The sequence below is a fragment of the Cryptomeria japonica genome, chromosome 4, assembly GCF_030272615.1.
Source record: "Cryptomeria japonica chromosome 4, Sugi_1.0, whole genome shotgun sequence".
Lineage (NCBI taxonomy): Eukaryota > Viridiplantae > Streptophyta > Pinopsida > Cupressales > Cupressaceae > Cryptomeria > Cryptomeria japonica.
Window position 1 is genome coordinate 440,001,638 of NC_081408.1, and position 11,340 is coordinate 440,012,977.

The 11,340-nt window shown below is 39.0% G+C and overlaps 1 protein-coding gene across 1 annotated transcript; it reads left to right on the forward strand.

Moving 5' to 3' along the window:
• Positions 1-332: 332 nt before the first annotated feature.
• On the forward strand, positions 333-1,549 carry LOC131030331 (uncharacterized). Its single transcript, XM_057961076.1, has 2 exons — positions 333-543; positions 849-1,549. The coding sequence occupies exons 1-2, from the start codon at positions 333-335 to the stop codon at positions 1,547-1,549; spliced, it is 912 nt and encodes a 303-aa protein (XP_057817059.1).
• Positions 1,550-11,340: the final 9,791 nt, after the last annotated feature.

Sequence of the window (11,340 nt, forward strand, 5' to 3'; positions counted from 1 at the left end):
TCAAGCGCTCCATCTATCAATGCAACATTGGCATTCCCACTTTCATGCATCTTCACTTTCACTTGTACATATATTTCAGTCACTTTTGAGACATCCTAGTTTGTTGGAACCCTCATGGCTTGAAACTGATTAATGTCCTAGTCTTAGGTTAATCGACAGAGCACATTACATGTCCTAAGCAGTATCAGCCAAGTCAACTTTACGTCAGTGATACCTAGTCATCCATTCCGAGTCAGTCACCTATCTCCTGACTACTGAAGAGTTTTATCACTGAGTACACAAGTAAAACAACATTATTGAAGACAAAAAAATTCCCTGAAAATAGAAGAGAGATGGAGAGTGGGGAGGAGAAGGGGAGTGGTCGGGCCCAAAATTCAAATTTTTTGGGTGGGAGCATTGGTTCAGCAGCAGGACAGAATGCAGTAGGAGATTCAAGGAGTCATGTAGAAGGGGAGAGTTCAAACGGTAAGGAACCCGATGTTCCTTTGGACTCGGGTGACCCAAGTGGGGGTCCCAGATCATGTGAGGAGCAAATAGCAGGAGGTAAGGGGAATGGTCAGGTTCAAAATTTAATTTGGGGAGGCGGTAAACCTGAAGAAGTTCTAGGATAGTATGCGACAAGCAGTTCAGAGGACATAGTGGAAGGAAAAGAATCTAATGGGAAGGATCTCGAGAACCCATCGAATTCAGGGGATCTAAAGGGGGACCTAGATCGATTGGACACATTGGTAAATGGTCCTCTTTGTTTGGGGTCAAACCTAAAGGTAAGTCATCCTTGCCCCTGGTCAAAAATACCTTGAATGTGTCTCAGGGTAAGTTCACCATTTTTGTTCCTGACCAAATTATAGATCATAACATTGCTCGAATGGAAAATACTTTGATTGGCAAATTTTATGGGATGAGACTGAACATTGAGGTCGTTTGTGGGTTTGTTAAGAGGAAATGGAACTTGAAAGGTCAAGTGGATGTGGTTGCTATGAACAAAGGATGTCTGTCCTTTTCTTTCTCTTGTGAAGAGGACCGCAAGAACATTCTTTCTAATGTGGGAAGAGAAAAAAAATTTGTGGTCCAAGTTCTAGTTTGGATAAAGTTACTTGGACTCCCAATGGAATATTGGGATGAAGATGTGTTTGCAAGAATAGCCAATGCCTTTGGGGAGCTTATCACCATTGATCCAGTCACGACATCCAGAAGAAGACTTATTTATGCCAGAATCTGCATAGGAGTTGGGCCTGAAACAGATATGCCAGAGGAAATAGAGATAGAAAAGCTTGGCAAATGGAAGCAGAATATTGTTTATGAAACAATCCCTTTTCAATGCTTTCACTGTAAGAAAGTAGGGCACTGGGCTAAAAAATGTCAAAGTAATGTGGTTAAATCTCAATCCCAAAGAAAAGTATGGAAAAAGGTGGACAACTCTTTGAAAGCTTCACATTCTGATGGTCTAGATCAAGAAAAACAATCTCAGGTTGGAAGGAAAGAGGAAGTGTTAGTTAGAGAGTTGGGAAATGAAATGAAGAAAGGAGATAATGAAAATTCCACCCATTAGGAAAAGGAGCAGAATGACAAGGATTCAGATGATGGAGAAACAGAGTCACATGTCAGCAACCAAAAAGAAGAAAAGGAAAAGGATAAGATAGATCAAAACTCAAACAATAGTGAGAAGAGAAATAATGGTCAAAAGAAAAAGGGAGATAATCAATCTAAAGACAATAAAGAGGAAGGAAACAATTTTAATTTAGTATCAAATTCATTTAGGTCAGATAAGGGAGCAGACTGGATCCAAGATGCACAACTAGATAACACCCTAGATCAAGGGCTATCAGAGATTTCATTAGTCTCTCCAGCTAAGGTAAAGTTGACCTTTCCGAAGGAAAATGAGCCAAAATGGGGAGATGAGGAAGACATCAAAAAGGCACTGGGAAAGAGTCAATCAAAGAAGGAAGAAGAAGAAGTAATAGAGGATAAAAGAAAGATTAACAACAACAAAAAAGAATAACAACAACAACAACAATAGTACAACAACCAAAAATACCAGAAGCAGACTTGGGGATGTGGGATCTCAGCATGCTTCTCTAGGAAGATATTCAAATGCAAAGAAGAGAACTATGGAAACAAGCAAGAACATAGCAGATGGGACTCAAAGAACCATCTTTGAGGCAGGTATTTCTAAAAAACCATGAAGATCATCTCTTGGAATATTTAAGGATTGAATAATCCTCACAAACATGATTTAATAAAAAGTATGATTAGAGACAAAAAACCGGATATTTTTTTGATTCAAGAAACCAAAATGTCAAAAGATAAGGTAGAGGGATTGAAAATGTTTAGTAATGGAGGAGTTAGTGGTGGTAGTTCAGAAGGTGCCTCAGGAGGTATTGTTACTTTCTGAAATAAAACCACTATAGAGGGAGAAGTGCTGATTTAGGACAACAATCTGGCTTGTATCAGATTAAATCATTTGAAAGATAGTACATCATGGGTCTTAACTAATGTGTATGCTCCTAACACTAAGACTGGCAGAAGTGATTTTTGGAAAAAATAAACCTTGTTAAGAAGTAGGTTTGTTGAAGATGGTTGGATGATTATGGGGGACTTCAATACCCCTTTGAAGGAAAACGAGAAAAGGGGAGGGAGCCAAACCAATCTAGACAATAGATTGGATTTAATGGACTTTATCAATAATAATGCTCTCCATGACCTGGATTTTCAAGGAGTTAAATACACCTAGACTAATAGAAGGAGTGGTGAGGACTTAATTCAGGTCAGACTTGATAGAGCTCTTTACTTTTGTTCTTAATCTGCTCACATAAGGGCAGGATTAGATCACTATCCTATAATTTTCACGGTTGATGCCAAGAATAAAAGAAGACACTTCCCTTACAGATTTGAGAGAATGTGGACTAAACACCCAGATATGGAAAGCAAAATCAAGGAATGGTGGCAGGTCATAATTGAAGGTAACGCTATGTATAAAGTGGTCAAAAAGTTGAAGTTTGTGAAAGAAAATGTTAAAAGGTGGAATACGAAATGCTTCGGGAATATCTTTTCTTTGAAAGCTACTATTCTTTTAGAGCTAAAAGATATTCAAGATGAGTTTCATAATAATGGATATACTAATACTTCAAGAGATTCTAAAGATGAAATTCTTATGAGATATCATGATATAATTGCAAAAGAAGAAACTTTCTAGAAACAAAGGTCTAGAAATGTATGGTTGAAGGAAGGGGATAGAAACACTAAATACTTTCATATGTCCACTTTAAAACATAAGCCCATCAATAGGATATCACAGATTAAAGTTAATGGTAGAAGTGTTGAAGAGGAAGAATCTATGAGAAAGGTTGCCATGGAGTTCTTCTCCAACCTCCTTGCTAAGGATCAGAATTTGGATCTGCAGTCTCAAAAGAACCTAATGGATTGTATTCTAACTATCCTGGAGGTAGATCAGAACTCTTACCTAATTTCTTTCCCTTCCAATGATGAGATTCTGAAAGCTATCAACTCCTTTGAAGGTAACAAGGCGGAAGGCCCAAATGGTTTTCCCATGTTCTTTTTTCAAATGTATTGGCATATTGTTGGAGATGATATTTCCAGAGCTGTGAAAGAGTTCTTTGGTGCTAGAAGAATTTTGAAAGAGATAAATGGCACTTTTATTTCTCTTATCCCCAAAAAGATGGGAGCTGATTCCATGGATCTTTTCAGACCTATAAGCCTGTGAAACTCTCTATACAAGATTATCTCTAAGGTTCTGACCTCTAGAATCCTGAAGTTGCTTCCTTCTATCATTTCTCCTTAGCAAAGTGGTTTTGTCCCTAGAAGACAAAGATTGGATTCAATAATTTCAGTCCATGAAAATATTCATTCTTTTTTTAGTGCTAAAAAAGAAGGCTTTCTTCTAAATCTTGACTTATCCAAAGCCTACGATAGAGTGGACTAGGATTTAATGATGAAAGTTCTCTCGGCTTTTGGTTGTTTCTCTAGAAGTATTAGTCTTGTTAGGGAGTTAGTCTCTTTGGCTTCTTTTTCTATCTTAATTAATGGGTCTCCTTCTCCTTTTTTCAAGTCCTTAAGGGGACTCAGACATGGAGATCCTCTATCTCCAGTTATTTTTATAATCATGGCGGAATGTTTGGGGAGATGCATTGGAAATCTGGTTGAGAAGGGGGAGCTTTGTGGATTGAAACCATTAGTAGTTTGTGGATGACTCTATAATTATGGGGAAGGCTTCAGTGCAGGATTCTAGGAGTTTAAAGAAAGCATTGGACAATTATGGGTCAGCTACTGGGTAACTAATTAATTGGTCTAAAAGCTTTGTTTATTTCATCAATACTCTAGAGAGAAGAAAGATAAAAATAAGCAATATTTTGGGGTGTCAATTGGGGAGTCTTCTTGCTTCCTATTTGGGGCTCCCCTTATGCCAAGATGCTCCTGATACTTTCTAGGGAGATTTGGTGGACAAATTCCATAAGAAGTTAGTTGGTTGGAAAGGCTCTCTTCTTAGCCAAGCTGGTAAGGTTCAGCTATTGAAATCAACTCTTCAAAGTATTCCTCTTTATTCCATTAGTCTTTTCATAATTCCTACCAAGTATGCCGAGGCTATTGAAAAGATCCAAAGAACTTTTTTGTGGACAGGGGTTGAGGAGAAGAAGAGAATGAATCTGATTACGTGGGACAAGGTTTGTAAGCCAATAAGAAAGGGAGGTCTGGGTCTAAGAAGAATAAGAGACATGAATGAATTCCTTATGGCCAAGAAGATTTGGAGAGGGTATAATAACCAGGGAGAATGGAAACTGATATGGGACAACAAGTATAAAAGGCATTATCCTACACTTTTAAGCTTCCTCAATGCAGAAGATATCCCAATTGGATCCAATATCTAGAAAAATGTGTCTAGAACAAGAGATCTAATTGCCAAAGGTGTGAAATGGAAGATGGGGAAAGGGAACCTTATCAAATTTTGGGAAGACTCTTGGTTGCTCGAGTCCCCTTTGAGTGAAAGTCCTGAGTGGAGTAGATTTTAGAACCAGTGTAAGGAAAAATATGGATCTATGGTGGGTGACTACTGGCAAGATGGACAATGGAAGGATTTATCTCAAGTTGATCCTTCCTTGGGAAGTTTGAACAAAATTATGAATTCCATGGTGGTGGTGGAAGATGAAGATCAATTAATCTGGAAACTCATAGAAAATGGTAAAATCATTGTGGCCTCTCTTTATTATCAGTAGTTTTCTAAAATGGAGAGTCCTTGTTGGGCTAAGGCTTGGGTGAAAGGCCTAACCCCTAAAATTAATATTTTCTTCTAAACAACCCTTCAAGATAAAATTCTAACTATTGATAACCTCAGAAAAAAAGGTATGTGTATGCCTAGTGTTTGTTTTCTTTGTATGCAGAATGAGGAGACCATCAACCACCTTCTCTTTCATTGTCCCTTCTCTACTGTTGTCTGGGGAAGATGTCTAGATCACTTCAATATTAGTTGGAGTTTCCTGGAATCAATTCAAGAGGTTTTTAATTCTTGGCAGCACCCATCAAGGAATAAGTCCACTAATGTGTTGTGGAAATTGGCTTTACCCCATATGTCCTGGGGTATATAGAAAGAGAGAAACGAAAGAGTATTCAGAGAGAAGGTTTGTAAGGATCAAATTGTGTTTGAGAAAATAAAAAGAAGTATATTAGAAAATATGAATATCATAGGTGGTATTGCTAAGCCTCAAGACAAGGATAAGAAGTGGAGATTAAAAGGTCGTGATCACTTTCAGACCAATCCTAGAGAGGGTGTGATATAGGAATGTCTTCCCAATGGTTGGATGAAAATCAACTTTGATGGAGCCTCAAAGGGTAGTCCTGGTATTGCGGGATGTGGTGTGGTCCTAAGGAATGAATAGGGAACATGCAAAATTATTAAATGCATACCTATAGGAAATTAGACAAATCATGTTGTTGAGGCTATGGCAGCTTATCACGGGGTGGTCCTAGCAAAGGAAGCTAACTACACCAGAGTCTGGTGTGAAGGAGACTCATTGAATATAATCAACTATTTGAACAAGAAGTTCCCACCATCTTGGTCAATAAACAATGTTATTAAAGCAACTAAGAAAAAAAGTGAGACATTTGAAATGTGTGTTTTTACACACATATATAGGGAAGAAAATTCATGTGCTGACTGGGCCGCCAACCTGGCCTATCAAATGGAGGAAATCATTACTATTAATGGTGAGAGAGAACTTGTATGTGAAGCGAAATCCTTTCTCAATCTGGACCGTATCCAGACGAGGCAACGTGGCACCATCAACCATAATTTCTAAATGCCTCTTCCACTTATTTCAAAGCAGGTTTACAATGGAGGTGATGTGCATTTATTTAAGTGTCTTTTCATAATTGCTTGGAATGGATTCAGGGTTGTTTTTCAGGGCAACTACAAAAACCAGAGAAGAAGAATCAGAGCTGAGAGAAGGAAATTCAGGGATTGCAAAGGAAAAATGGGAGGGAATAAAAAAGGTTTGAAACTACCTCTTTCTTGGAATGGAGGAAGAATAGGGAAATTCTTCAGGAGGGGGATCTGAGTGTGTTTATGGAGAGGCTTAGTGGGAAAGATCCTACGGTCACTAAACACTTTATCCAGAATTGGAAGAATGGAAAAATTTTGGTGGTGACCCAGATGATGACTATGGATGAGGAGATTATTGCTGAAGCCACAGGGATGATGAAAGAGGCTATGAAATTTTATAGAGATTGCAACATCTTTGATAAGGCAGTGGACAAATTTCCTGTCATGGAAGGTGAGAAGAAGAAAATGGTGAAGGCCAACAACTCCTAGCACTCCCCAAAACATATATGTAGGCCATGGAGGTTCGTTTTATTTGCTACAATTACCTATATAACTTTGGATGGTAGGTTTACGAGAGCTTACAGACACCACTTTGTTTTGCTCAACCATTTTTGCCAAGGGGAAAAGGTGATCTTGCCATATTATCTTGCATGTTCCATGGACCATACTATCAAAGAGATACAAAAAGATCCCAAGGGTGACCATGCTCTTCACCAGGGTCTTATGGCTCTTGTATATAAAGTGCTAAAAAGGAAATGCATTGAAAAACCTATTAAAGGTAAAAATGCAAGAGATGAGGAAACAAAGAGTGAGGTTAGTGGTTTTAACTTTGACTTGGAGACTGAAGGTGACACAGAGGAGCCAAGTAAAAAGGGGAGGAACAAGGCTATGAGGAAAAGGATAGTGGTGGATTCAGATATTCCAGAGTCTAAGGCTGAGTCCTTCGAAGGTAAATTCATAAAAAATAAGAAAGGGAAAGGTACCAGAAAGCAAACCCAGAGGAAGAAGAACATCAACAAGTGAGGTAACAAAGATATTAATCAAATTTTGATTAATTCTAATGAAGAGGCAGAGGAGAATAAAAATGATGATGGGCAGGTTAAGGAGGGGGATGAGATTCCAGTTGTGGGCAACAATGAGGATTTGAACACTCAAGGTCTATAGAAAGAGGATCAAGAGGACAAAAGGGGTAAATCTAGGGATTGTGTTGGAGAAAATGAGAGTATTAAGGGTTTATGTGATACCATCAGTACAATGGTGAAAGACATTGACAACTTGAAGAAAGATATGAATGTTGTCAAAAGAGCCACGATAGGCGACAAACCCTTGACTAAAAATGTTAAAGAGTTGGCAGTGGCAATTAATAATGCTGAAGCCATTGAAAGCATGGTGAGTAAAATTATTGCAACTGAAGATAAGGTTAAGGAGATGGCAGAAAATAAGGAGGTGAAAGGGATGGAAATTGCTATGAACAATCTAGGCAGCAAAATTGACAGGATGGAACTCATTGTAAAGAAGATAGCTGAACAGAACTTCCAGATTCTCAAAGCCTCGATGAACCATATGAACATTTTGATTAATAGATTTGATAACATCAAAGAGAAAGAAGGTGACAAGGATTAGCTGGACAAAAATGGTCACAAGAAGAGGACTAAAGCCAATACCAGGAATAAGGGTGACATCAAAGGTCAAGAGCTGGATGATTTAAAGACCTCTGCAGACAAATGAAGCAAATGGTGGTCCACCCTGAAGATATCATGAAAAATATCTAGTTGTCTCAATCTCAATCTCAGTCTCTATTTTTGTGCTATCTTTTTGCTTTCCTTTCATTGTCTTTTTCAGGTTCTTCATGTTATGTATGTTGAGATCCCTTTTTGTTCGGATGGGATCAGTTTTTGTTTCTGAAGTGATCAAGCACGATTCTTTCTAGTTCTTTGGCTCTCCTTCTATGTAAAAGGTTCAGGTTCCTTTCAAAAACCTATTTTTACTTAATCAAAACATTATTGAAAACAATCACTAAACAATTTGAGATATGCATGAAAATTTTCTTTGTGTGCTTTCTTTTATATTGGTTTTTGATTATTATTCCTCTGAGTAACTCGAGGAAGTCTATCTTGACTAAGAGGAGAAAGGATTGGGGGAATACTATTTTCTTTATTTTCTACTTGTAGGAATGATTCCAGTGATCTGGAAACATCTACTTAGCTGGGTGTCTGTGATAAGAGCCTTCACATCAAGGTGAAATCACCACACATACCTCAACTCCACTTTTTTGTATGCTACAGAGAGGTTCACATCATTTCTTTGTCTGTTGTAAGGAAATTTCTTTATCATGCAATCTAGGTCCCTGCGAAATCTGTCCAAGGATATGAATGAAAAAAAGGGTCATTGCAAACAAGATAATTAATATTGCACATGAAAAGAAAGGAACTCTAATCTACCTGCTATGTTTGTTAACGCTCACTAATGAAACTTAAGCATTTCAAATCTAGTGACTAGGTTTAGGTTGCATCTCATTTTGCATTTCATTCTGCATTTTGTGAATTTAGATTGATTTTGGTAAGATAACAATGATCTCTTTATCTTCTGAATAAGAGTTGGAAGCATCATCATTTCTTGGCTAAGTGGTATCTGTTTCATCATTTCTCCAATTCAGTACTTGTGTATTGACATGTTAGCTGCATACATAAGCATCTTATATAGATTCATACATTTCATTATCACTCATTTTTATTCATCTTATTGCATAGAAAAATAAAAAAAATTGCATTCCTAGATACTCATTTTCATCATTTATTTGCATATGAAAAGAAACAAAAATGAACATTCATATTCATTTGCATTACATACATCTATACTGAAAAGATATGCATACATATAGAATAAAGCATATAGAAATACATCTCATAATCGATCGACACAAGTACAATGAAGTCAAATCAAGGTCTTGTATTTATAATTGATAAAGTCTCAGGGTATAAAATAATGTCAACTGACATATACAAACTCCCATCGGAGAATGAATCATAAGGGATACAAAAAATGGGTGTCTACAAAAAATCTAAGAGATACACAAAAAAATCTAGCTCTCTGCTTCTCCCTCATCGCCAAGTGGTGGAGGAGGTGGAACCTGCTGACCAGGGTCTTGAGGAGGTGCCTGAGCTCCCTCAGACCATGCCATGTACTACGAGTAGGGAACAACCTACTACGCTATAGGAACTGTTACACTGTAAGCTGCAACGTAATAAGCCGTCCGACTAGTCTAGTATAAGACCTCCTGCTGAAAAGTGTCTCGCTCTTCCCTCATCTCTGTGACCTGATGATCACGCTCAGCTCTGAACTTAGCCAACTGATGATCTCTCTCTTCTCTAAAGTCTGCTAGCTATCAGTCTTGCTCTGCTAGTTGTGTTTGTGCCATAGTCAACTATGACTGCAGGCCTACCAAACGTGCTCTCATCGACCATGCTGCATCTGCCCCCTGCTCCCTCGTAGGCTCTCCGGCTCCATCGCCGCCTCCATCTCCACCTTTAGCTCCCGCTGCTCATCTCTCCTCTGTCTCACCTGCCTGGGAGTTACTTTCTCCTCCTCTCCTCCACCTTCTGGTACCCTAGCTCCACTTAGTCTAACACTAATAGCCCCTAGGGATCCACCCTCTCCTCTTTGTTGCTTCCTACCACCAACTGGTAACCTGCTGCTACTAGCACTAGGATCACCACCTGCTCACCTCAAATCCTTGACTCTCTGTCCCTACCTCTCTCCTTATCCTTGTGCCTGCATAGGGGCATCATCCTCAACCTCCTCTATCAGAGGTGCCTTCTCTGCTGGATCTGTGAATCTAGGGAATGGATGTTGTTGGAACCAATCCCTATACTGGGGTAATACCCCTACATCTGTAATATCCTCTAAATAGTCCCACCTAAGCCACTGCAACCCAGTCAACTCCTGCATGCCTAGGGCGTATGATAACCTAGGTCCCCATCCCCATCTCTCCTCCTCTGCATAATGTGTGTATGCAGTAAACTCTTGCGAGATCCCTTGAGGTCTACCATACTGCCTCATCACTCGAGTAACCACAAACCACTCAACCACTATCACTGATCTGCTAATGAGAGGTCGAGTCATAAATACGACTCTGCGTATAGCTCTCCAGTCATCCCATGGCTCAAGACTCGTGTATGGTCTCCATACAACAACTATCAGGTCATCCGGCTACCATCTCCAGTACTCTATCTTGCCTAGATGGGGCTGAGTAATGTATCCACAATATCTATAAACAATTGGCTACTACGGATCTCTAGCATCATCCACAATTGGTTTCTAAACTAGGAGGTGCTCCCAGGCCCATACCTGTAATATCAAAACCCCTGCAGCCATACTCTTCCCCTCCCGGTAAACCACCTCATGCATCTCATGATACATGTGCACCAGAATACAAGAACCCCATCCTAATCTCTGAGGGTGCTCCACAAGCCTCTCTAGCATCTTTCCCTAGCCGCATAAGAAAACAACTAATGAATCCTGCTAAGATGCATGCTAGTGGAAACTGCTCACTATACTTGGCCATCATGTCATCCCAACTAATAGACCGTGTGAGAATGTTTGCATCATGAAATACCTGCCTCAGAGCTAGTAGACCAAGATGTTGTGCTGAATCATAATCCACCTTATCCCCAGCGAATGAAATCTAGAGAATCCTATATACATCCTCGGGAGTGATAGTCATCTCCCCAACTAGCAAATGAAACGTGTTATGCTCAAAATGGAATCTCTCAACAAGTGTGGTGAGCATCTCATGATTCACATAGATATCTGGCATCTGTAAAAGGTGAGTCAATCCACACAAATCAATATGTGCTCTATCAATATCATATATCTCAAGAACTAATGTCATAGTCAGTGGATAGACACGTCTGAAGAGAATATGAGGTAGTCAAACCTGCAAGAATCAAACAAAAGATCATCAAAAAACATTTCAAATTATGCTACAAGACAAGTAAAACATCATGCAA

Excerpts from the sequence above, each read along its gene's own strand:
- LOC131030331 (XM_057961076.1), top strand. The coding sequence starts at position 333 with ATGGAGAGTGGGGAGGAGAAGGGGAGTGGTCGGGCCCAAAATTCAAAT. Across the intron at positions 544-848 it reads TGAGGAGCAAATAGCAGGAG|ATCATAACATTGCTCGAATG; the intron begins GTAAGGGGAATG and ends ACCAAATTATAG.